The sequence below is a fragment of the Bufo gargarizans genome, chromosome 1 (genome assembly GCF_014858855.1).
Source record: "Bufo gargarizans isolate SCDJY-AF-19 chromosome 1, ASM1485885v1, whole genome shotgun sequence".
Taxonomy (NCBI): domain Eukaryota; kingdom Metazoa; phylum Chordata; class Amphibia; order Anura; family Bufonidae; genus Bufo; species Bufo gargarizans.
Genome location: NC_058080.1, coordinates 188,844,667 through 188,871,103, shown reverse-complemented (window position 1 = coordinate 188,871,103; position 26,437 = coordinate 188,844,667). Strand labels below are relative to the sequence as shown.

The 26,437-nt window shown below is 42.3% G+C and overlaps 1 protein-coding gene across 7 annotated transcripts in view; it reads right to left on the bottom strand.

The window, feature by feature from the left end:
• Positions 1–1,000: 1,000 nt before the first annotated feature.
• The window catches only part of ANAPC10 (anaphase promoting complex subunit 10), an 86,235-nt gene continuing 60,798 nt past the window's right edge, over positions 1,001–26,437 (bottom strand). For 3 of the 7 annotated variants that reach the window (XM_044301261.1, XM_044301179.1, XM_044301344.1), the window contains exon 6: positions 1,224–1,262. In XM_044301261.1, coding sequence (XP_044157196.1) covers positions 1,239–1,262 — 24 coding nt within the window. In that variant the 3' untranslated portion in view covers positions 1,224–1,238. Of the gene's footprint in view, positions 1,109–1,198; positions 1,263–26,437 lie in introns of those variants that run through there. The other 4 variants (XM_044301575.1, XM_044301659.1, XM_044301497.1 and 1 more) reach the window with 4 other exon arrangements.

Genomic DNA, 26,437 nt, shown 5'->3' with positions numbered 1-26,437 from the left:
TTGGCCCTGAAGACTCATTTGCATATATTACATCTTTTTTCCTTAGTAATGCGGGCACATATGACCATGGGACCAACACAGATGCCTTCAGCTGCCAAGCGCACATGTAACAGGTCAGCCAGTGTCATAGGTACAAATCTGCTGACAGAGGCTCTATGCTAAATTCTTAGCAGTCTGACAACAGTTCAGCTTAGAGAAATGTTTTTGAGCAGTTAGGAAGTTTTAACAATAAGGGCTGCAGATCAAGATGGCAGAGCAGCTTTCTGATGGATTTACTGAGAAGAAAAACAGTGAACATTTTTATTATAGCCCAAAATAAGTAAAATGCAATAATAAAAATAATAAAATTTGTTAAAAAAAAAAAGAAAAAAAAGCCTGCATTACAAATTCAGAAAGCTGCTTTAATGACATATTCAAACCCTGGAACAGTCATTTTTCGTATTTCCGTTTTCATTTTTTACTCGACTTCCAAAAATCACAACTTTATTTTTTAATTTTCCACTCATAACTGTATAAGCAAGTCCAGCTAATTAGCAGATACTCACATATATCTGGGTTAATAATCCAAAACTATGCTCCAGCACAAAAATAACCCTTAAAACGTGTAATCTTTATTTCAATCAATCACTTTAAAAACTGGGAATAGACATCCCAAATTTAAACAGACAGTTATCAGTGCAGGTCTTATGTGTACACACCAATAATAAGCACCCAGGGAAAAAGGGAGGTGGGAAATCGGTCCCTTTGCTCTCCCTATTCTATTCGACAGCCCAGGGGCAGCCCCTAATGGTGGGGGACTCCCTGTCCTCGAACCTGGGCTAGTATTGCCCTCACGAGACCCTGGGGAGATACCAAAAAAAGAATGTGAATAACCACAGTTCCCTAGTTAAGGTGCTTACAAAAAATTATACAAATACAAAAAAAGACACCCAAACCCTGTGAGAAGGGCCTAAGGGTGGGTCGCATTCACACTCACAATACTGTAGGGGACCCGGGATTTAAATAATGCAAACAAACCCCGACGCGTTTCTCCCATTCACGGGTTCATCAGGTGGTCAATAGGATTTGGGTGAGAGATGCCAGTATATAGATAATATGGCATCGGCAACTAAAAAAAAATAGACCAATAAACATATGATAGGGCACCGATAGCAGGAGGAGTAATCTATTATTTTCAGACAAATTGTAGTAATATTACCAAAGCCAGCCCCAGTCAGTAATAGTGCCAGTCACAGGACCTATGCGAAGTCCACCGCAGGTCTCTGTAAACAAAAAATACATAGGGAGGAGATGGTATCTCAAATTAAGCTCCAACAGATTCCCATAAATAGGAAAAAAAATGTATAAGGACTTTTTGATACATTTTATTGAATACATTTTTTTTTTTATAGTTATTTTTTTCATACTTTGTAGAAACTTTTCTCTACTTTTATTAACCATGTTTTTTGCATCCCTAGGGGGTTTTGAACATACGTTCAGTGGCTCACATAAAATAGACTGCACTGAAATACTGCAGTCTATGGCAATAATGCTATGTTCCTATTTATGGGCTTTACATAGCAGGCGGCTTCCAGTAACTAAATAGCTCCCTCCCAATAAGTGACCTCTCAGATGCCATGGTCGATTGGGCCATGATTGGACACTGCTTTGTCAAACAGCAGGCACCCGCCGGCTCAGCTCAGACTTACTGATCATTTGATTGAAGGTTTTTTCCTAGTTTACCAGGCACAGCTCAGTACTTTTGGCAGTGACTTTGCTGCAGCCCCTGCAGTCAGCTGAGCCAACCCCCCACTGATCCTAATGCGACGGTCTGTTTTTTCAAATCCCACTGAGCAGATTTGATTCTAAACTTGTTGTCAACCAATCTGGCAATTCATTTTCTTAGCTACCTGCCTGGGTAAAGGGGTTATCCCGCAGTTAGGGTCCATTCAGACATCCATATGTGTTTTTTGCGGATCCACGGATTCGCAAAACACAGACACCGGCATTTTGCGGACCGCACATCGCCAACACCACTTTAATAGAAAATGCCTAATCTTGTCCGCAATTGCGGACAAGAATAGGACACGTTATATTTTTTTTCTGGAACGGAATTGCAGACCCGGACAGCACATAGTGTGGCCCCATAGAAATGAAAAGGTCCCCAATTCCGTTCCGCAAAATGTGGAACGGAATTGCGGATGTTTGAATGGAGCCTTAATGTAAAAAATGAAACCTGATATCATATAGGTACATGCCAGTCTCTTTCTTCGAACCAGCCCTATACCTCACATTGATCCAGAGACCCTCCCATTGCTGTGCTTGATTTATTTCAAGCTGGCGAGCACTCTTTCAGGGAACATGTCCTTTCTACTGCAGTTGAAGGATAGAACTGAGCATGTGCTTCCACCTCAGTGGGCAGAACAGAGAAATTAGGAAAAGAACAAACAGCAGGTGGCGCTGTACAGATAGATTTCAGTGCAGCTATACATTTATATTTACATGCGGTTACAAAATAATTCAGTGTCAGGTGCTGGTTAGAAAACTATAGAATATTTTTCATCGGACAACCCCTTTAAGCCACATGTCAGAAAATAATCAAAGCAGATTTGACATTCAAAAGTCTGAGCGACCAGGTGACTCACAAAGGCAATTCACTGATCTAAACCTACGAGAAGGTTCTCTCTCTCTCTTCTCAGCAACATTTACATATGGTATTTACAGTACACTTGGAAGGAAAGATGCAAGGATGAGGATTACATTTAGCTGTTTTATAGTACTGGGAGATTCAGTTTCCTATATTCCTCCACATCTACAGGGGCACACATGCTGTAAAGGGAGATTATCTAGTCCCGTGGCATAAAAAGGATCCACCATGAGAAGAACGTTTCAGCGACTTACAGCAGCTGATTCATAAGACATCACTGATGTCAACATTGGAAGTCATTAAGGGACCTGCCCTCTTGGCTGCACTGAAGTGCCACACACAACGGTACAGTACATCAAGCGTCTGTGTGTGCAGACACATTAAACATATCCTCATGGTAAATTCTAAAGCATATGTGGACAGCGTCAGGCAATAGGGCTGGAATTATCTTTTATGATATGTTATTTTTCAGCAAGACATGTCCATTGGCCCACAGCCAGTACGCTTGGCTGCGAACACAAATCTTATTTCTAAAGCTTTGGATAACGGACTTCTATTCCTGCTACAGAAATGTACAAAAGTTGTGCCAAAACATTAAAAGGCTTTATACATGTGGGCATTGTATACCAGCGATACCAATCTACACACCACTACAGATTTATTTCAAGAACCGCAAATGTGTTGCAATTCCTTAAGGCCCCTTTCACACGAGTGAGTTTTCCGCGCGGGTGCAAAGTGTGACGTGAACGCATAGCACCAGCACTGAATCCTGACCCATTCATTTCAATGGGTCTGTGTACATGAGCATTTTTTTCACGCATCAGTTCTGCGTTGTGTGAAAAATGCAGCATGTTCTATATTCTGCGTTTTTCACGCAGCCCTGGCCCCATAGAAGTGAATGGGGCTGCGTGAAAAACGTGCGGAGGTGATGCGATTTCCACTGATGGTTGCTAAGAGATGTTGTTTGTAAACCTTCAGTTTTTTATCACGCGCGTAAAAAACGCATCAAAACGCATTGCACCCGCGCGGAAACAACTGAACGCAACTGCAGACATAACTGACTGAACTTGCTTGCAAAATGGTGCGAGTTTGACTGAACACTCCCTCCAGCTCCTTTCACTGTGTAGTGGATGGCGCTAGCTACTGCAACGCTGGTCCCATAATGAGACCAGAGCTGCTTGGGAACAGCAGGGTGTCTGATCCTGAGGATAGGCCATCAGTATAAAAATCCTGGCAGATCCCTTTAAAGGAACACTTACTTAAAAGGGCCGTGTGCTTTTTTTTTTTTTGCAAATAAAGCTCAACAGCGTTATCCCATGAATAATGTAAAAAAAGAAAATCACGGTCTCTGTGAGCAGGACAGAGAGATTATCAAAAGAGCAAACAGCAGGTGGCGCTTTATATAACTATCTGTGTGTGACAACCCCTTTAAATCACTGTATACATTTCTGAAGGTTCTATACCTTTTCAATAAACTTTGGTGGAGATATATCAAGACTGGTGGATCCATCCGCCAGTCTTGATCTCCTTGCGCTGGCGTGAGATGTGCCCGAGATGCAGAAGTCTCTTAATAAATCAGACGCATCTGCGCCCTGCGCCAGAAAGTGACGTAGCCTTCAGCTATAACTTCCGCAACTTTCGGGCAAAAGTTACAGTAAATGTGGCGGTGTTGCGAAGCCACGCCCCATTCCACTAAGCCATCCCCCTTTTCTCTGCACTTCAGAAAAGTGCTGAGCTCAAAAAAAGTCTCAAATTATGGTGCACAGATGCCGTGCGCCATAAGGTGCAACTTTTTTACGCCACATTTGTGGCGTGAATGCATTGATAAATGTCCCCCTTTGTGTTTTGATTCCTTAGGTATCCCTAAGGATGCTTGCTGTCAGTGAATTAGAACTTTCTTGTTTATATTCAGAGGCTGAAAACCAGTACAGCGTAAAGCTCCATTCACACAACCGTATTTTTCGTCCGCATCCGATCTGCATTTTTTGCGAATATGATGCGGACCTATTCATTTCAATGGGTCCACAAACACTGCGTGTACTGTCCGCATCTGTATGTCTGTTACGTAGCCCCCCAAAAAAGATAGAACATGTCCTGTTCTGGTCCGTTTTGTGGACAAGAATAGGCATTGTTACAATGGATCCACAAAATACATACTGTAGGGTAAATGCTTCCTGACTGATGATAAATGAATAGACAATGGACCTCACAGCAACTAGAGCGCAGCTTTCAGTTCTTAGACTGCTCTGCTATGGGCAACAATGACCGTCTCTTTTAGAGAGTTTTAAGAAACCTGCCTCACGGGGAGCATCAGTAATAGCCGTACACGTTCTTTCAGCCATTTCCGACTGCGCCATTCACTGTGAGGCTGAGTGAAAGCATAACTTGATATACTTTATAACCCACTTGATGGACATCCCCTTTAAGCTTTACTTGCAGAAATTCAGGTTTAACTCCTGACAAGGTGATTTTCTGTTGTACTTTTTAATGCCTCTATTTAATATTGCTTACAATATAGTGGGGGAAAAAAAATCCAAATGGGGTGGAATTGGAACAAAAAAAAAAAATAAAAAATTCCGTCAGTTTTGTCCTTCACTATGCGGTACAACTGACTTGTGCTCTTCATTCTCACATATGTATAGTTTTTCTTGCATTTTAATATTGAAAAAAAATTTTTTTTTCTTCTTTTCATTGTCATATTCTGACCTCCATAACTTTTTTTTTTATAGTTTATGTCTACGCAGATGTGTGGGTGCTCATTTTTTGCGGGGCGATCTGCAGTTTTTACCATTTTAGGGGTATATCACTTTTTATAATTTTTTTGGAAGATAAAGTAATGAAAAACGCCATTCACCGCATGGGCGTTTTCGCACATGGGGATGCCCATTATGTTATTTTTTTTATTGTTTATGTATTTTGATTTCGTGAAAAACGGGGTTATTTGAAAATTAATACATTTTACAAATTTTTTAAAAACTTTTTTTTTACATTTTTGTTAGGTCCCCAAGTTGACCACAAGTTGCAATCATCAGACTGCAACTTGTACAGCATAATGGAATTTGTTCCATTATGCTGTACAGAAATCAAGTACAGGCTCCGGCTCATTATTAGAACAGGGCGCTTTCTCCGTTCTCCGCTGGGGGAAAGCGCACCCGGACTGGAAGCGCGCGCTTCCAGGTTTTAGCCTCTTCTGACGCTGTGGTCACATTTGACCACAACATCTGAGGAGTTAAATTAGCTGAAGGTGCCTGCTGTATGAAACAGCAGGCATCTGGCGGCTATGGCCATCTTTAAAGACCTGACATTTGCCGTACATGTCATATACTTACATTCTACGCCAGGTTTTACCATAGAAAAGATGCAAATTTTGTCACAAGTGCCGCCTTGCAACACTTTTTTTTTTATTTAATTTTTTTAGCTTTTACGCTGGGTTCAGACCTGAGCGTTCGCGATGGGGCGCTCTGTATGCACGATTGTACGGGAGTTTGCAATCGCGCATACAGAGACAAGCGAACGCTCATTGTCGCGCGTTCCCGCTGAAGTCTATGTACGGGAACACGCGACAAGAGGCCTCAAAGAAGCTCATGTACTTCTTGGGGCGTCGGGCGTTTTACAGCGCATCGTACGCGCTGTAAAACGCTCAGGTGAGAACCATTCCCATAGGGAATCATTGGTTCTTGCCTGTTGAGCGTTTTACAGCGCGTAGGAACGTGCTGTAAAACGCACAGGTGTGAACCCAGCCTTACCGATATTTCTAAAAAAGTGGGTGGTGTGGACGAGAGGATGCAGCTCTGCGGTCCAACTCATTTAACAATATGTGCAACAGAAAAATGGCGCACATTACACCAGAGCTCTACACCATCCCCTGTTCTGGCGCACAGACAGCAGAAGATCAGAGGTTTCTTAAGAGGCCTGCACCTCTTAATCTACTGGTTGGGTCGTCCACCAACAGGGTTCTTACTAAGGGCTCATGCACATGACCGTGACCGGCCCGTGTGTCTGCCGCATCTTCCGGACCGACGGTGGCTCCTCTGACCTGAACTCACTGCATCACAGTAATTTATCCGAGTACAGTACAATAGACCTGTAATCACTATGATGCGTTGAGTTCAGGTCAGGAGATGCGGCTGACACACGTGCGGTGCTTCCCAGAAAAAGCATGGTCATGTGCATGAGCTCCTAAGACTGGCGTGTGAAACGATGTTCTTTTCCCTGCCCAACAGCCAACATTACTAAGCTGATGAATTCAGCAGGTCCCCGGTTTTGATCTCAGAGCATCTAGATGACCGGCGATGATCAATCTAAAGACTAAAACTAAACTCAACAGACCTGGCAGATCTTTTACTATTAATGGTCATGTGGCTAGGTGTAATTTACTATGTACAGTTGCAGTGGGGAAGGAGGGTGGGGGGTTGCCATTGTAAGAGCATTGGATCAGCCTGAACAGAGAATGACTGGAAAGAGCTTCCTTCTTTTTGGAGGAACTAATGTGTCTGGGCATTACATGAATAGCTCACTTATTTCATTACACTTAAGCTGACCGGTGGGGGAACCGTTCTTGAAAAAACAATTATTCAAAGTGGACAACTGCTTTTAAGGAGGTTTTCCAGTGTCTAGATATTTAGGACCTATCCTTAAGATGGGTCAGCCATATCAGATTGGTGGTGGGCCGACACCCGGCATTCCCACTGGTCAGCTGTTTTTGGTAACCACAGAGTTATCCACCTGCTGTTTGTTGTTTTCATCATGTCTTTGTCCACCTTGCTGAGGTGGGCACACATGCTCAGTTTCATTCTTCATCTGCTACAAGCCATATCTTGTGTTAAAAGCGGAGACAGTTACAGGACATGCCACCTGAGTTGTCAGCTTAAAATTTAAAGGGATTCTGTCACCAGGTTTCACCCACTCCAGATAAAAATATGGTTATGTTCAGGGAGCTTTAACCATTCCTAATGTGGTCGTATAAATGTAATCTGTAGGCTCATTTTGCTAAAAATACGCCATTACTAACCTGTCATTCAGAAAAATAAGGTGCCCAAGGGGACGTAAATGGCTCCAAGCTGCCGCCCGCACCCGCCGCCGTTCGTGCCCAGCGCCGCCTCAATCTTCTGTGACGCCTCCCGCTCTCCCTCCCTCTCCCCTCCTCCTGCTGTAACATTGCGATGTTACAGCAGGAGTAGGGGGGAGGGAGGGAGAGCGGGAGGCGTCACAGCGATGTTACAGCAGGAGGAGGGGGGGGAGGGAGAGCGGGAGGCGTCACAGAAGATTATGAGGCGGCGCTGAGGTCGGGAAAGGCGGCACTGGGCACGAACGGCAGCGGGTGCGGGCGGCAGCTTGGAGCCATTTACATCCCCTTGGGCACCTTATTTTTATGAATGACAGGTTAGTAATAGCGTATTTTTAGCAAAATAAGCCTACAGATTACATTTATAAGACCACATTAGGAATGGTTAAAGGAGGGGGTGAAACCTGGTGACATAATCCCTTTAAAGAATGGGAAGATCTCTGGATCCATGTGAGGTACAGGGCTGGTTCTGGCTTTGTTAGAATCAGATTGTCATGTACTGTATGGTGCCTGGGTTTCACTGTTTACATTAGTCATGGCATAACCCCTTTAATTATTTTCCTTTTTTTTTGCCACTGTTTCACGTTGTTATAATTAACTGGCCCTGGCTTTTGGCAAATTTTTCATGTGATGTCTCATACCACTTTGTAAAGTATATATCTCATTTCTCTCTTGATCAAATAGTACGCATCAGTATTACTGTATGCTATAACTGTGTTTGGGGACCTGCATATATTTCAGGTTGGCCCCCAAGAGAGTTTCTTGCTTGATTTTTTTGCGTTTTTCAAATATATCATTTTTGGGTGAGCACATTTTTACAGTTATCAGTTTGTCACATGCATCAATATCTAGACACTTGAAAACCCCTCTAAGTGGCAATCTATATTGACGTGTTATTGGCAATATCTTCAGCAATATTTCCATAGCTCCACCGTATTCACATAGATCACAGCACTGTATAGGGGGTGTTCTTTCTTCTTATGCAATGATTTATGAAATCTGTCAAAAGTTGTACGTGCCAACATTCTACAGTCACTGTCTTCTTCTCAACACACTGCTAAATAGCTTCATAAGATTAAAATGGATAAAAGGCACTCAGAAGAACCCTTCAGGAATTTATATTCTGGTTTTACTGCCATCATGACTGGCAGAAAACCAATGCTGATAAAATCATTGCACTTACCCCATTATAATCTAGGCTGTTGTCACAAGGGCTATGAAAGACAGCCACGCAGAGGTATTAACGTGCCTTTGAGGGTTTTTTTCCCCACTAAAACATTGTTTAAAGTGTTTGAATTCATGAAAGTGTTTCATAATTTGTTCCATTTTTTTTAAAGCCCTAATAAAAGTACAGTTTAAGAAACGCCTGTTATAAAATACAACTCAGAACACCCTCTCTTTCCATTAATACTTAATATTTTAAGTATACGTATTACGTTGCATAATCATTTAAATATTACTTCATTTCAAATGAAAAAAAAAATAAAAAATGGATATATTCACCAGAACTTCACATTTTAGATTTCAACAAAAACTCCTTGCTTTAAATAATGTATTATTTTCATTTAAATTAGCCAATATTGAATTTAAAGCACTGCGGAATATGTTGGCGCTATATAAAGATTATTATTATCTTATGTAAAGCACATACATTGAGTAGAAAAGAGCAAATCCATCTCATCGGGCAGAGTTCTACACCTGCGACGGGGTGTCCATAAAACGGAGGGTGCTCCATCTGCTGGACTGACAGGACTGGACATCTCGCCTGGCCCTGAAAATCAGTTGCTCTGAGCAGCAGTGCAAGCACAGAAGCTCCGATTCTGCTATTGGAGCACAGACTGCGAGTGTGTGGCAAAATTTCCCGGTAAAATGCAGGCTCCCTCTCTGAACCTATCGGCTCCCCATGCTGCGATGATGGGGGGCCGATGTTTGCTATGGCCCCTGGAAGCTCCGATTCTGCTATTGGAGCAGAGACTGCACGTGCGCGGCAAAATTTTCGGGTAAAGGCACATGAACAATTGCTACCCTGGTTGCGGAAGCAGAGCCTCTGTGCTTGCGCCACTATTTGGAGCAGAGTTGTAGGTGCAAGATTGTCAGGGCCAGTTGAGATGTCCGGCCCTCTCAATCAAATGCCAGGAGGAGCGACCTCAGCTTCAGGAACCCAGCGCAGGAGCAGAAACCTGTTTGATGAGACAAATCCGTATTAGTGCTTGAGCCTATCTGGATAAGCACATCATTCAGCTAATAAAGCCTCAAATTGCTAAAAAAAAAAAAAAACAAACAAAAAAAAAAAAAGGCATAAAAAAATAACTTAAAATACAGATGTAAAATATGAAAACATGTATAATGATAATGAGATGAATATGTTTGAATCAATACTGTATGAATGTGTGCATTAATACTGAAATTGTAGGAAAATTAGCACGGTGGCTCCAGGGTCAGCACTACTGCCTTGCAAGGTTTGGGGTTCTAAATTTGAATTTAACCAGAAACAACATCTACATGGAGTTTGCATGGGTTTCAGTTGGGTAGTCCAGTTTCCTCGGACACTCTGAGGACACTGTGTAGTGACAATCGGCGAAATTTATCACGCGGAGAACATTTGAAGTCAGTTTTGTTTGAGTCCGTGTTGACATACTTAATGCCACATTTATCAAACGTCGCACATTTTATAAATTTGTCTTATCCTTAAACCTAACACTTTTGTCTACTCCACCCTCCTATTAAAGCAAGATTGAGAATTTTGAAACTCATTAACATAGCTAACCACACCCACTTTCCCACCCATATTTCAAAAATGGAGTGGGTGGTGTAAAAATGCAAAAAGCCCCATTTTGCGACTTTTTGAAGCCAGAATTCTGGAGTGAAGGCATGATAAAACAGGGGTGATGTCTGTAAAGTGCAGTGGTATATGTCGGCACTATATAATAAATAAATACTGCATTCCTAGTAATGACAGTACAACATTTATGTATTTGCATGCAGTTTTGCCGCAGTGTAGTAATGGTTCAACTCTCTGCCACAGCATTCCCACCCTATGGTAAAGCACCCCAACATAAACATGGAATAAGTTTAACCTGCAGAGGACGAGTTCCATACAAGTACGGCGCAGCGGAGCTCTGATCAGGCAGACAAAGGAGCTGTGCTTGCCCGATCAGTGCAGGGGCTTGGCTACTACTGAAAGCCAGGTCACTGCTGTATCCGCTGGTATCGCTGAAAATGTCAGTGCCGGCGGACTAACCCCTCAGATGCTGCGATCAATGCTGAGGATTCAGGCTCCCTCTCTAAACCCATCGGTTCCCTGCGCTGTGATGATGGGGAGCAGATGTTTGCTGTGGCCCCTGGAAACCTTACAAAGACTTCTGGGCCTGCCAGCTGTGGAGGCCTAAGAGACCCAGCCCCAAGTCTGGGTCTTATAGGCACACTGTCAGTGTAATACTAACCGACTCAATGCAGTACAATGCAACCTCACAAAAAACATAATATCAAGTAATCAAAAAGTTATGGTACCAATAAAAATGTCAACTCATACTGCAAAAACTGAGCCCTCACGCAAGACCATGAGAAGATAAAAGTAATATGGATTTCAGAAAACGGTGACGCAAAAAAGATTTTTTCTTCAAAAATGCTTTGTGTAAAAAATAAAATAAAAAAATCTTTTTTTTTTTTAAACGGTATAAAACGGGTATCCCGTGTATATTTTTGGGTTTCCACTACCGGGGCACCTCAGGGTATCTTCACCTGTGACATGGCACCCAAAAACCATTCCAGTAAATTCTGCCCTCCAAAACCATATGGCACCTTTCTGAGCCCTGCAGTGTGCCCACACATCAGTTTACGACCACAAATGGGATGTTTATGTAAACTGCAGAATAAGGCCTCTTTCACACGACCATATGGCTTTTTTCAGTATTTTGCAGTCCACAAAAAAACGTATCCAAAAAAAATACGGTTGACGTCTGTGTGCATTTCGTTTTTTGTGGAACTGAACAGCTGGCCCCTGATAGAACAGTACTATGCTTGTCCGTTATGCGGACAATAATAGGACATGTTCTATCTTCGAATGGAACGGAAATACGGAAACGGAAGGCATACGGAGTACCTTCAGGTTTTTTTTGCGGATCTATTGAAATGAATGGTTCCGTATACGGAACGCAAAAAACAGAACTTGTGTGCAAGAGGCCTAAGGGTAATAAATATGGAGCTTTTCTTGGCTTTTAAGCCTTGATGCGTTACAGGAAAAAATGTATTAAATTAAAAATCTGCCCAAAAAATAAAATTTTACCTCAATTTTCCTTTAATGCCCCTATCACACAGCTGAGAATTCCGTGGGACCCATTAACTTCAATGGCGCTGTTCAGATGAGCGGTGATTTTCACGCATCACTTGTGCGTTGCGTGAAAATCGCAGCATGTTCTATATTCTGCGTTTTTACTACGCAACGCAGGCCCCATAGAAATGAATGGGTCTGTGTGAAAATCTCAAGCACCCACAAGCAAGTGCGGATGCGGTGCGATTTTCACGCATGGTTGCTAGGAGATGATCATCATCTTCTTTCTTCTTTCAGGACCTGCCAAAGGACCTTTGATGACTTATCTTCATTCAGCAGGACCTGTGCTGACGTCACCGCACTCACCACATGGTGAGCGCGATAGCGTCACCAAAGGTCCTTCGGCAGGTCCTGAAAGAAGAAGATGCCGGCTGCGCGAACAACAGGATAAGGTGAGTTAATTTTTTATTTTATTTTTTTAACCCCTAAAGCCACATTTTAGTTAGCATGCTGTATTAAGACCATGTTATAAGGGAAAATATAAAAATATACAGAACAACTAACCCAAACCCGAACTCCAGTGAAGAAATCCGGGTTCGGGTCTGGGTACCACATTCGGTTTTTTAAGGCTGCTTTCACACTAGCGTTCGCTGGTCCGCTCGTGAGCTCCGTTTGAAGGAGCTCACGAGCGGACCCGAACGCAGCCGTCCAGCCCTGATGCAGTCTGAATGGAGGCGGATCCGCTCAGACTGCATCAGTCTGGCGGCGTTTAGCCTCCGCTCCGCTCGCCTCCTGCACGGACAGGCGGACAGCTGAACGCTGCTTGCAGCGTTCGGGTGTCCGCCTGGCCGTGCGGAGGCGTGCGGATCCGTCCAGACTTTCAATGTAAGTCAATGGGGACGGATCCGTTTGAAGATGCCACAATGTGGCTCAATCTTCAAGCGGATCCGTCCCCCATTGACTTTACATTGAAAGTCTGGACGGATCCGTACTAGGCTATTTTCACACTTAGCTGTTCTATGCTAAAAATAATGCAGACGGATCCGTTCTGAACGGAGCCTCCGTCTGCATTATTATGAGCGGATCCGTTCAGAACGGATCCGCCCGAACGCTAGTGTGAAAGTAGCCTAACACGCGTGTGCAAAACGCATTGCAATTGCGTACCTACTCGCAAGATTTTCCCTGATCGCAGACGCAATGCATCCGGACCTAATCTGGACACACCCCTCGTCTGCAAGGGGCCTAATTCTTGTTGAACACCTAATGGGTTAACAAAGTTTGCAAAATCAGTTTTGAATAACTGTAGTTTATGGATGCTTTCTGTTATGTAAGCCCCTCAGTGACTTCATAACTGAATTGGTCCTTTAAAAATGTAAAATTTCCTTCTAAAATTCTAAGCCTTTTAACATCCTAAAAAAATGAAATGGCATTTACAAAATGATGCAAACAAAGTAGGCATATGAGGAATGTTAACTAATAACTATTTTATGAAATACTGTATCACTCTCCATCTTAAAAGCAGAGATATAAAAATTTCAAAAAGTATGTATTTTTCAAAATTTTGGGTAAATTTAGAATTTTTTAACCTCTTAGTGGCCACTCAGGTGCTTTTTTACGGCAGTCACTAAGGGGCCTTAGACTAGGCCGCCGCTTTTTTTTTTTACTCACACGAGAGCCGCGGCCCGGCTCTAACAGCCTGGACCGGCAGGAGTGCCGATCCGGGCTGTTTAACACTTTACATGCCGCGGGCAATGGCGCCCGCCGCATGTAAAGTGCTGGCAGAGGGAGCGGACTCCCTGTCTCCCATCAGCACCCCGCAAATGCGATCAAGGGGTGCCGATGTGTGTGAAGGCTGGCAGGGGTCTGATGTATGCCCCAGACCAGCCTTGAGTAATTTCCATCAGGCTGCGCCTCTCTGGTGCAGCCTGCTGGTCAATGTAAGAATAGCACTGACATTAAAATGCAATGTACTATAGAGATAATGCATTGCATTTTAAAATCAATCAAAAAGCTGTCTGTTCTAGTCCCCTTGTTGGACTATTAAAAAAAAAAAATGTAAAAAAAAAAAAAATGTAATAAAAAAAATTAGGCTTTTTTTTCCATTGAAAATGAGCTTTTCAATGAAAAAATAAATATATAAAAATCTCCCAAATATGTTTGGTATTGCCGCGTCAGTAACGAACTGGACTACATAAATATCATGTAAATTATCCCCTACAGTGAACGCCGTAAAAAAAATAAAAAAAATAAAATTACTGAATTGGTCACTTATTCTTAGTTGCCACTGAAAAAATGTAATAACAAGCTCTTGGAAAAGCCCCATTTACTCTAAAATGATACTAATAAAAAATAAAAGTAATCCTGCAAAAATCAAGCCCCCACACACCTCCATAGAAAGGAAAAAAAAAAAAAAAAAAGTTACAGGTCTTGTGAAGTGGTAATGCAAAAAACTTTTTTTTTTTAAAGAAAAAAAAGGGTTTATTGCAAAAAAGTTGTAAAACGCCCAAAAAGACTATATGTATTTGGTATCACTGTAATCGTACTGACCCAGAGAATAAAGATATGTTATTTATACCGAAAAATTAAACACCGTTAAATTTATAATGTAAAAACACAGTGGCAATATTGCTGTTTTTCCCATCTCCCTCCCAGAAAAAGTTTATAAAAGTCAGAAAGTTATGTGTACTCCACAATGGTGCCATTAAAAACTACAACTTGTCCCGCACAAAACAAGCCCTCATAAAGCTATATAGATGAAAAAATAAAAAATTTTTATAGCTCTTGGAATGCGACGATGAAAGAAGGAAGAAAAAAGGGGTTAAATAAATAAAGGTAAAACATTTTGACCCAAATTTACCACTATCATGAAGTACAATGTGTCACGAGAAAACATTCTCAGAATGACTTGGATAAGTAAAAACATGCCAATATAAAGCGACACATCACCTTTGCAGGGAACGCATCACTAACATTTGTTACCTGCCAGGTAAAACCAGATAGCAACACATCATTTTTTTTTTCTAATCAATTTTTATTTTCTGATTGATTTCTTTATTTGTTGCCTGAACATGATTATCGGTGCGTCCATTTTGCCTGAGCTGTTCTTAACAGCATTTAGAAAGCATTTAAAGAACTGCGTTATGGGAGCCCCACGGGCCATAGACACAAAGGTCAGGAGGGGACCTCTCTGACTTCTATGGGAGAGTTCCCTAGGCCAGTGTTTCCCAACCAGTGTGCCTCCAGCTGTTGCAAAACTACAACTCCCAGCATGCCCACACAACCAAAGGCTGTCCGGGCATGCTGGGAGTTGTAGTTTTGCAACAGCTGGAGGCACACTGGTTGGGAAACACTGCCCTAGGCATGATCTGTGCCCTGTGCAGATGTCATTGAACAAGGATAAACTTTGACAATCACCTATTGTGAATGGTGGATATTGTGTTATCTATACACAGATGTGATATCATTACAGGCAGGGTCGGAATGACAGATAAGCAGATAACTGCAGTAAAGTGATCTTTAAAGGGAACCTGTCACCTGGAATTTGGCAGTAGAGCTGAGGACATGGGCCGCTAGCACATCCGCAATATCCAGTCCCCATAGCTTTCTGTGTTTTATTGTGTAAAAAACATTTGATAGATATGCAAATTAACCTGAGATGAGCCCAGCGTGAAGGAGCCCAGCACCGCACCGCATCCTCTGAATCTCCTCCTTGCTTCCCGACGTCACAAAGCTAGAGCGCCTTAATCTCGCGATATGCGAGCTAGCGCATGCGCAGTGTCGGCATGGTGTTCCTTCCCTGTGCTGGCATCAGCTTCAGGGAATGAACTGTGCATGCGCTAGCTCGCGCATCGCGAGATTACAGCGCTCTAGCTTTGTGACGTCAGGGAGCAACGAGGAGATTTGGAGGATGCGGTGCTCCTTGGGAGAGGACTCCTCTCAGGGACAGGACTCCTCTCAGGTTAATTTGCATATCTATCAAATCGTTTTTTATTACACAATAAAAGCACACAGAGCTATGGGGACTGGGTATTGCGGATGTGCTAGCTGCTATACAGCAACCCATGTCCTCAGCTCTATACACAAAATCCCGGTGACAGGTTCCCTTTAAAGACCAAGAAGTGGCTCCTATTATTAGGCTTAGTGGTCAGTCTGAAATCTGTGTGGAAAACTAAAAATAACCACAAAAAAATCTTTAAAAATGTGTTAAACATAAAAATAATTTGAAAATGATCACGATAACAGAACTTTGTATTTGGTAATTGATAGAATAAATCATTGTGGTAAGGACAATGAGTAAACTATGAACCAGCGGCACTGAAAACCAAGACGTGCAAGTAAAATTAATCTGGGGCCTTTATAAGCAGAGAACAACAAATGTTCCAGCGGCCTTCACTAACACAGCCTTTATTCCAACCGAAACTTTCTGTGAAAAATGATGTGTGAACAGCAGGCACTGATGTTCACACAAGTATACTGCATACAGCCCAGCAGGCAAGTTTTTTTTTTTTTTCTTTTTTAGTTTTTTTTGGACTGTGCCCTGGCTGGCACAATGGAATTTAAATACCATAATTGCCTGTTTCTCCGGGAGCCAAACTCTAAAATAACAGGTACAACAAAATGTATGTAAATTATGGCCATGATAAAATAAAGTGTATTCATTGCATCTACTCAAGAGATGTAATTTCTAATCACAACACGTCAAGGACAGAAGGAGTAGAGAAAGCAAAAAAAAAAAATGCAGCAATATAACGCAAAGTTACCGAGGTTCATTTTACAAGGACCTCACACAAAGTGCTCTTTTTTTCCTCCTCTTCTTTCGCAACTCCTACTAGAAACAGCATTATTTGCTAAAATAGTAATAGCTGCCAATAGAGAAGGTACATCAAAAGAAAGAAAGATGGAAGTAGGACAAAAATGCAAAGGCTCAATATAAACTAGGCAGAAAGAATAGAATTTTCAGCAATAATACGGAGATTTTATAGGAGAAAACAAGTTTCTCTATGGCACACAACAGACAGTGGCACTATATTAAGTGGTTCAATATCATACTTTCTAATTAGACTCTTTTCAGGGGGTTGAGGGCACTTTTAAAACAGCCTTGGTTCACATGATAGAACAATGGGAAAATTTTACGAATGGCTGAACGCTAACCCTGACAAGTGTGGAGAGCCAACTACAATACATTATATAGTAGCATAACCTGCCACCCACGTTGCTGAGAGAACAGCTTTCGAGGACAAGCACTGAGCTGTAAAACCACAAAATCCCTTATTACACATCGGACTTTGCAGTTTAGGTAAAATACACCATTTTGTTTCTACTGCAGATTTAAGGTTTATTTTCAGTTTGGATAATTTTTGGGTTCATCCGACAAGTATAGAGTAAATCCACCCTCTGTGTCTGTATTTCAGATTTGTCTATTTTGTTCCAGGAGAAATAACAAATGTATTTTATTGCAGAAACACACAACAGTTTGACATCTGCTATCTAACTTTATCTTTCAGTCACTTTTGTATACTATATGCTTTCATTTCCTATTGGACAGGCATTACACGTAGCGGTGGATTTTAAACCCTCAGTATAATTAATTTGGGGTACAAAAACGGTTAATTATTGAAAATTTGCGAATACTCTGTGTGAAAGAGGAGTGAAAATATAAAACAAAAATATAAAATAAATATAAGGGTAACATTTTCACAACTTATTAGTGGTGATGGCACAAATGAGTACATTACACCTCCTCATTGAGCTAAGTGCATTTGCTTTTTCAAGAACTAGATGAGCCAAATAATACCAAAAATTTTTTACATTGTGCCAAATTTTGGCACAGTTTATAACAGGGTCTAGGTGCACTAGATTTTGTAAAGGTCAATGATATAAAACATAGTTAAAGGAGTTTTCTGGGTTCCTAATATTGATGACCTGTCCTCAGGAAAGTTAATATCCTATCGGTTTGGGTCGGACATCTGGCACCCCCACTGATCAGCTGTTCCCTGATGCTGCCGCCAATTTGTATGGGGCAAGAAGCACAGCTCCGTTCAAAGTGTAATGATCAGGCCTGGTTACTGCAGCTCAGTCCCTAATGAAGAGAAAGGGAGCTTGATCTGTGATACCCTGGCATGGCAACTACACTTTCAGCAGCGTTGTGCTTCTGGTTCCATTTAAAGTGCTAGCTTCTGTGGCAGCAGGGAACAGTTCAGAAGCAAAGTTGCTGGGTGGCAGGCTCCCGCTGATCAGATATTGATTACCTATCATGAGACTAGGTCATCAAAATTCGGAGCCCAGAAAAACCCTTAGGGCTTATGCACACAAACTTATTTTCTTTCCGTGTCCATTCCATTTTTTTTCCCCGAACCATATGCAGAACCATTCATTTCAATGGGTCCGCAAAAAAAAAAAAAAAAAAAAAAGTTACTTAACTTGTTCAGGACACAAGGCATACCGGTACGTCCTGTGTATTTCCGATCACCGCCGCTCGGCGGGCGGTGATCGGAAGCCGGTGCCTGCTCAAATGATTGAGCAGGCACCTCAGCTAAATGTGCGGGGGGGTCCTGTGACCCCCCCATGTCGGCGATCGGCGCAAACCGCAGGTCAATTCAGACCTGCGGTTTGCGGCTTTTTATGGTGCGGGCGGCGGCGGTGCCGCCATCCGGTCCCCATGGGGCTGTAGGGGGAACCCGATGGCATGGAAGGCAGCGCGATGCCGTCCTGAGGCATCGGTGCTGCCTTCCGGTGACGAGCCTGTGAAATCCAGCCCCCTGGATCTCACAGGCCGGAAGCTGTATGAGTAATACACACAGGATTACTCATACAGACAATGCATTCCAATACAGAAGTATTGGAATGCATTGTAAAGGATTAGACCCCCAAAAGTTGAAGTCCCAAAGGGAGACAAAAAATAAAGTGAAAAAAAGTTGAAAAAATAAAGTTTTCGCCCCAAAAAATTAAGTTTCAAGTAAAAATAAGCTAAAACGTCATTTTTCCCAAATAAAGTAAAAAAAAAAAATGGTAAAAATTAGAAAAAAAAGATTTAAAAAAAAAACGTCAGGTATCGCCGCGTGCGTATCGACCGGCTCTATAAAAAATATCACATGACCTAACCCTTCAAATGAACACCGTAAAAAATAAAAACTGTGCTAAATAAACCATTTTGGTCACCTTACATCACAAAAAGAACAACAGCAAGCGATCAAAAAGGCGTACGCCCACCAAAATGGTACCAATCTAACCGTCACCCCATCGCGCAAAATATTAGCCCCTACCTGAGACAATCGCCCAAAAAAATAAAAAAACGATTTATTTTTATAGAACATGTCCGTATTACAGACAAGGATAGCACTGTTCTATTAGGGGCCAGCTGTTTCGTTTTCGGCAAAATACGAAATGCACATGGACGACAACCATATTTTTTGCGGATCCGTTTATGAGCCCTTAAAGACATATGTCTTTAAGGGCTCATAAACGGATCCGCAAAAAATATGGTTGTCGTCCATGTGCATTTCGTATTTTGCCGAAAACGAAACAGCTGGCCCCTAATAGAACAGTGCTATCCTTGTCTGTAATACGGACATGTTCTATAAAAATAAATCGTTTTTTTATTTTTTTGGGCGATTGTCTCAGGTAGGGGCTAATATTTTGCGCATATGTGTTAAGGAGCTGAATGGAGTGGGTGCAAAAAGATGAGCTTGCTTCATATGTGGTGGATCCTAGCCAGCAGTGACCAGGTTGGGAGAGGACTCTGATCCTAGTCATTTAACCCCTCAGATACAGATATCAATAGTCACTCTATCCTCTGATTGGAGCCCCCTGGCCAAAATCACAGGGTTCTGATTAGTTGCTATGACAGCCTGAAAATGAGTGAACCTTGTGGCTGCCAGTCCTATCACAGTGAGCTGTCTAAAGAGCCGGAGGCACACCCTGACAGGCAGCCAGTAAAAATCCCATAGACTAAAATAGAATCCTATAACAGTCTATGGTACAAGTGATCAGAAGATCGCATGTACAGGTTCCCTAGGAAGATTAAAAAGTAATATGAACAAAACTGAAAAAAAAAAAAATCTTAAAACCACCTACAAAAAGTTTTAAAAATTCAAATCACCCCCCTTTCCCAATTTTACACATAAAATAAAAAAAACGCAATTATACCGGTAATTCTGTTTCCTTGAATCCACCATGGCGGCCACAAGTGAGAGATGACCCTTGACCTCTGTAGGGGCAGGAATATACAGAGAGAGTTTAAATTGCCCCCTCCCCTCCTCCCTCTGTGTTTTTACAAATTACTAAGGTAGGTGAGCAATGTGTGTCCCCTTGAATGTGACTTCATATCCAATACAAACACATCAACAAAAAGGTGTGTGTGTGTATATATATTAATTTTTTTTTTTTTATTATTATTATTATACACACACACACAATTCTTTTTTTTTTTTTTGGGGGGGGGGGGGGGGGGGGGGCGGGGGGGGGGGGGATATATATGGGCTGTCATATGGTGGATTCAAGGAAACAAAATTACCGGTAAGTCTAATTGCGGTTTTCCATTCCATCCACAAGTGAGAACTAACAAATACTTACAGTGCATTGCAAAAGCATTCACCCCCCTTTACTTTTTTTTTTTCGTGTTTTGTGACATTCAGCCTTAAGTTTAATGTTTTGTTGTTCTGAATTTTATTTGATGGATCAGAACACAATAGTCTAAGTTGGTGAAGTGAAAGAAAAATATATAATTAAAACTATTGTTTAGAAATAGAAAACAGAAAATTGGCATGTGCATATGTATTCACCCCCTTTGTTAGGAAGCCCATAAAAAGTCTGGTGCAACAAATTACCTTCAGATCTAAATGTCACATGATCTGTCTCTGTCATTACATATATACCCCTTTTTGAAAGGCCCCAGAGGCCGCAACACCTAAGCAAGATGCATTACTAACCAAACACTGCCATGAAGACCAAGGAACTCTCTAAACAAGTAAGGGACAATGTTGTTGAGAAGTAAAAGTCAGTGTTAGGTTTTTTAAAAAAATCCACATCTTTGATGATCCCCAGGGGCACCATCAAATCTATCATGGAAAGAACATGGCACAACAGCAAACCTGCCAAGAGACGGCCACCCACCAAAACTCACGGACCGGGCAAGGATGGCATTAATCAGAGAGGCAGCACAGAGACCTAAGGTAACCCTGGAGGAGTTGAAGAGTTCCACAGCAGAGAATGGAGTATCTGCACATAGGACGACAATAAGCCGTACGCTCCATAGAGTTGGGCTTTATGACAGAGTGGCCAGAAGAAAGCCATTACTTTCAGCTAAAAACAAAAAGGCATGTTGCGATAAGGCATGTGGGAGACTCCCAAAATGTATGGAGGAAGGTGCTCTGGTCTGATGAGACTAAAATTGAACTTTTCTGCCATCAAAGAACACACTATGTCTGGTGCAAACTCAATACATCACATCACCCAAAGAACACCATCCCCACCGTGAAACATGATGGTGGCAGCATCATGCTGTGGGATGTTTTTCAGCAGCCGGGATTGGAAAAAATGGTCAGAGTTGAGAGAAAGATGGATGGTGCTGAATACAGGGGTATTCTTGAGCAAAACCTGTACCACTGTCTGCGATTTGAGGCTAGGATGTAGGTTCACCTTCTAGCAGGACAATGACCCCAAACACACTGCTAAAGCAACACTTGAGTGGTTTAAGGGGAAACATGTAAATGTGTTGGAATGGCATAGTCAAAGCCCAGATCTCAATCCAATAGAAAATCTGTGGTCAGACTTAAAGATTGCTGTTCACAAGCGCAAATCATCCAACTTGAAAGCGCTGGTAAGATGTGGCGGAGACTGCCCTTGTTCTGCTGGGCGTCTCCTCCTCCTAGGCTGTAGCGCTGGCCAATCGCAGCGCACAGCCTGGGAGGTTTTTTCTCCCAGGCTGTGAGCTGTGCGCTGCGATTGGCCAGTGCTACAGCCTAGGAGGAGGAGACGCCCAGCAGAACAAGGGCAGTCTCCGCCTACTATAACTTACTGAGCGAAGATACCGGAGGGCATAACGGTAGAACGGAGCGGCTCCCAGGGATAATAGTAAGTGCAGTGAGATCCCTTGGAGCCGCTGTATATGTCAGGATACTTAGTTCACAATGTTTTTCCAGGTGAACGGTCCTCTTTAAGCTAATTTCTAATCCGTTCTTTAAAAAATCTAGTATTTTATTAATTGGAGAAGAGGTATCCGGATGTTCTTCTCCTAGCCAACTGCAGCCAGAATCTCTTCCAGATCTTGAGATAAATGGTTGAAGTGACTCTTTTTATACTTGCTTACAAATTACCGTAATCTGTCTGAAAGGCCCTGTCTCCTGAGTGATTCACTCTCAGGATCCAGACAGCTAGATTGTAGATCTGTAGATTTTGGTGTTTTTGGCCAGTGAGGAGATATTAGGTAATTGTTGTTGGTTCCCTCTGAATTTTCGGTGTCATACGGGGAATCAGTTATGACAGCTTACTGAAAGGGCGTCTACTGCCCATGGTCTGTCCCTGGGGTCTAGCAAACAGAATCTGTGGAACTGAGTATTTTTTCTGGATGCCAACAGGTCTCTCTCTGGAACACTGCACCTAGATGTGATTTCCTGAAAAAATTTCTGATTTAGGGACTATTCTCCTGGATGTAAGGATTGTTGGTTTAGGAAATCCGCTTCTAGATTTTCTGACCCTTTTAGATGGATCAATGTTAAGGAGAGAACATTTTCTTCTGCCAGAGAAAATATAATTTTTGCTAACTCTGCTAGAGGGCTGGATCTTGTGCCGCCCTGATGTTTTAGGTATGCCACCGTTGTGATATTGTCTGAAAGAACTTTTAGATGTCTGCCCTTTAGTAGACAGAGACCTTCTGTTAGGGTCATAAGGACTGCTTACAGCTCTCTGAAATATGAAGACCTGTTTCTTATGATGACTCACCAGTCCCCCCTGGAAGTAATGACTTCCTATTTTTGCACCCAAAGCTGAAGCACTGGCGACCGTTAGTAGTTAGGGTACCTAGTAGACTCATTGCTTGCCGAATGGTGCATCTGCAAGAGTTCTAAAACGTCACTTTATTTTTTTAAGGGATTTTATCTTGTCATGAGGTAGATACATCCTCTGGGATACAGAATCTAATACTACACCCAGGAAACGTATTTTTGAAAATGGGGTGAGTGTAGATTTTTTCAGGTTTTTCAACCAGCCCAGATTTGAAAGCGTGTTCATAAAATCTCTTGTTACCTTGGAGGTTTCTTCTTTTGGAGTCTCCAATTATTAGAGTCATGCAGGTATGGGACTATATTTGCTCCCTTCCTTCTTAGGAACGCCACCATTACTACTACCAGCTTGGTGAAGGTCCTTGGGGCTGAAGAAATGCCGAATGGAAGCAACACATACTGAAATCTTAGGTACTTCTGAGGGGCCTGATGGATTGGTATGTGGTAGTAGGCATCTTTTAAATCTATTGACGCAAAAAAGGAGCCTTCCGGAATCAGAGGAACGGTAGAGGCAACCAACTCCATTTTGAACTTCCTGTACACAATAGACCTGTTTAGAGGTTTTAGATTTATTAATTATTGTGCGGTACGAATTGTCTGGTTTCTTGACTAGAAAGAGTTGTGAATAAAATCCCCTTCCTATTTCGGTATGTAGCACTTTAATTGTAACTCTTGATCTGATCAGGTCCTGAAACCCCTGCCAGATCTTCTCTTAAACTCCTATGTTGTGGGTAGTAATTGTGAATCTTTCTGAAGGGGTTGAAAAAAATTATATCCTTTAACCCTGTGCTAGGATCTGTAAAGCCCAGGGGTTTGATGTGATCCGATTCCATTGCTCTAGAAAATCATTCAACCTTCCTCCTACTTTGGAGTCATTCTTTGTTCTGGTTATTCTGGTGATTAGAGGATACATTTTTGCTCTTGCTGTAGCTCCAACGACCTGTCCTACCCTTTTCCTCTATAGCATCTAGATTAGGAAGAGAACGGGCGAAAAGGGGTTTCTTTCTCTTCCGGAAACCCCTCCTTGTCGGCAGCTTTTCCAGTATTTTGTCTAATACTGGCCCAAATACAAATTCGCCTGAGGAGGCCTTATCCCCCGACCAAGCTTTCATCCATAATGCTCTTCTGGCAGTATTGGAAAAATCTGCATCTTTGGCGGAAAAACGCACTGACTCAGCCGATGCATCAGCCAAAAATGCAGTTGCCGATTTTAAGAGTGGGACAGAATTTATAATATCTTCCCTGGGTGTCTTATTTTTAAGATGTTCCTCTAATTCCAATAACCAGAAATACATAGCTCTGGCTACAGATATAGCTGCAATGTTAGTCTTGACACAAAACATTGCAGCTTCCCAAGCTTTCCTTAGGAGGTAGTCTGCTTTGTGTTCCATTGGATCGCTAAATTGCGAGGAATCCTCAAAACGGTAGCACAGTCTTTTTTACTACCTTAGCCACCTGGATATCGATCTTGGAAATTTCAAATATTTTACATTCTGTAGCATCAAATTTTAATCTATTCCTGTATTCTCTTGATACTCCTAGCCTTTTTTCTGGCTCGAGCCATTTATCCATAATCATGTCCTGAAGGTTTTCATTGATGGGGAATACTTTAGATTTTTTCGCTTTTAGACCCCCAAACATCTATACTGTAAGTGGTTTGTGAGCATCTTCTATACCCATAGTAGATCTTATGGCTTTGATTAATTCTTCCATCTCATCGGAGGAGAAGTATTTTTTATCATCCTCCACAAGTTCTCCCTCAGACAAGAGATCCTCTTCAAAGACTCGTCTGGAGGAAGAGGCATCCTCGTCAATGTCCTCTGGCTCAGAGGAGGATGAATGGACAGTCTGAGTTTTTAAGGATTTGGAGTGGGACTAGCTGCTCTCAGTGATGCCATGGAAGATCTGAGCTCTTCTTGAATAAAAGATTTAATCTCAGAAAAGATAGAGGGCTGCTATTCTTTTACGATGTCCGAAATGCAGTCTTTACATAATTTATTTTTGTAGTTATCAGGCAGTCTCTTGGTACAAGTAGCGCACTTTAGAGGTCTCAATCTAGATTTCGATTCTCTTGCTCCCTCAGGAACAGAGAAGAGCAACCAAAAATCATACATTGGGTCAAGGAAAAAGACAAATGCAAAAATTATACTCCTTATAGGGGGAACTCAAGGGAGGTGCAGCCGGAGAGGGATCAGAGCCCTCTGAACGGGGTGCAGGAGCTTCAGTTGCAGACATGGTACAGAAGATGCAGTTTCCAGGTTGCATGAGTGCCCTGCTTTCAAATACCTGCATCTGATGTCATCCTTGTGCGCCTTGCATGGTGCGCTATAGCTCCGGCTCCCTCTGCTTCTGGTATGTGAAGCCGGAGGTGCACGCCACAAGCATTGCGAGCGAGTGAGCGCGCGCGTCCCATGTGACCCAGGTCTCACCAAGTTTAACCTGTAGAAGCAGGATAGCAATCTGGATGGAACTCAGGCCCCAGCACGACCCGGGGCGAGCATCCCATGACCTAACGTATCCCGGGGTCTGCTTCCTACATAGTAGTGGAAGGAAGACCCAGACATGGATGGAGCGCAGGTCCCAGCTTAAGCCGGAGTGCGCATCCATGTTGCTCCCGCTGCCTAGCCTTAGCTCCTGTCGCAGGAAGGTAGAGGGAGATCGAAAAGTAAAAAATCTGAAGTCTTCACCTCCCGACCGGGAGGACTCTCTCTGCGTGCTTACCCCATAGGGGCAGGAAAAACACTGAGAGGGAGGAGGGGTGGGGGCAATTTAAATTCTCTCTGTATATTCCTGCTCCTACAGAGGTCAAGGGTCATCTCTCACTTGTGGTGTCATAGTGGATGGAATGGAAAACAATCATAGGCATCTCTGTGTCCAAAAATGTCCAAACTAATAAAATTTAACTATATTTATCATGCACAGTGAATTGCATATACATAATAGAAACAACAAATGTATCGCCATGATCATACTGACCCATAGAATAAGGCTGTCATGTAATTTTTGTGCATAGTGAACACTAAGAACAAAACCTAAAACAACATTGTGGAATTGCCTTTTTTTTCCCTAATTTCACCCCACAAAGTATTATTTCCATGATCCAATACAAACTATGATAAATTAAATGAACTGCTTCGATGCTCAAGTCAGGGGGGCTACCTGGGTGAAAATGGAGATACATCGGGGTTCAGCTCTGAACCCGGACAACCCCTTTAAAAAGGTGCTATTAAAAATATAACTTGTCCCATAAAAGGAAACCCTCAAATGGCTATGTGAACAGAAATTTTAAAAGTTATGGATCTTAGAAGACAGGGGGGGAAAAAACTAAAATTGGATATGTCCTTAAGGGGTTAAAGTTGTTGTCCAGCATGTATATTTTTTTTTTACCAAAAAGGTCAGAATGGCGTAAGAAATAAAAGTGACATCTCATTGATCCACAGCCCTCCCGTTCTGATGCTTCCAGGGTCACTGCTGGTCTC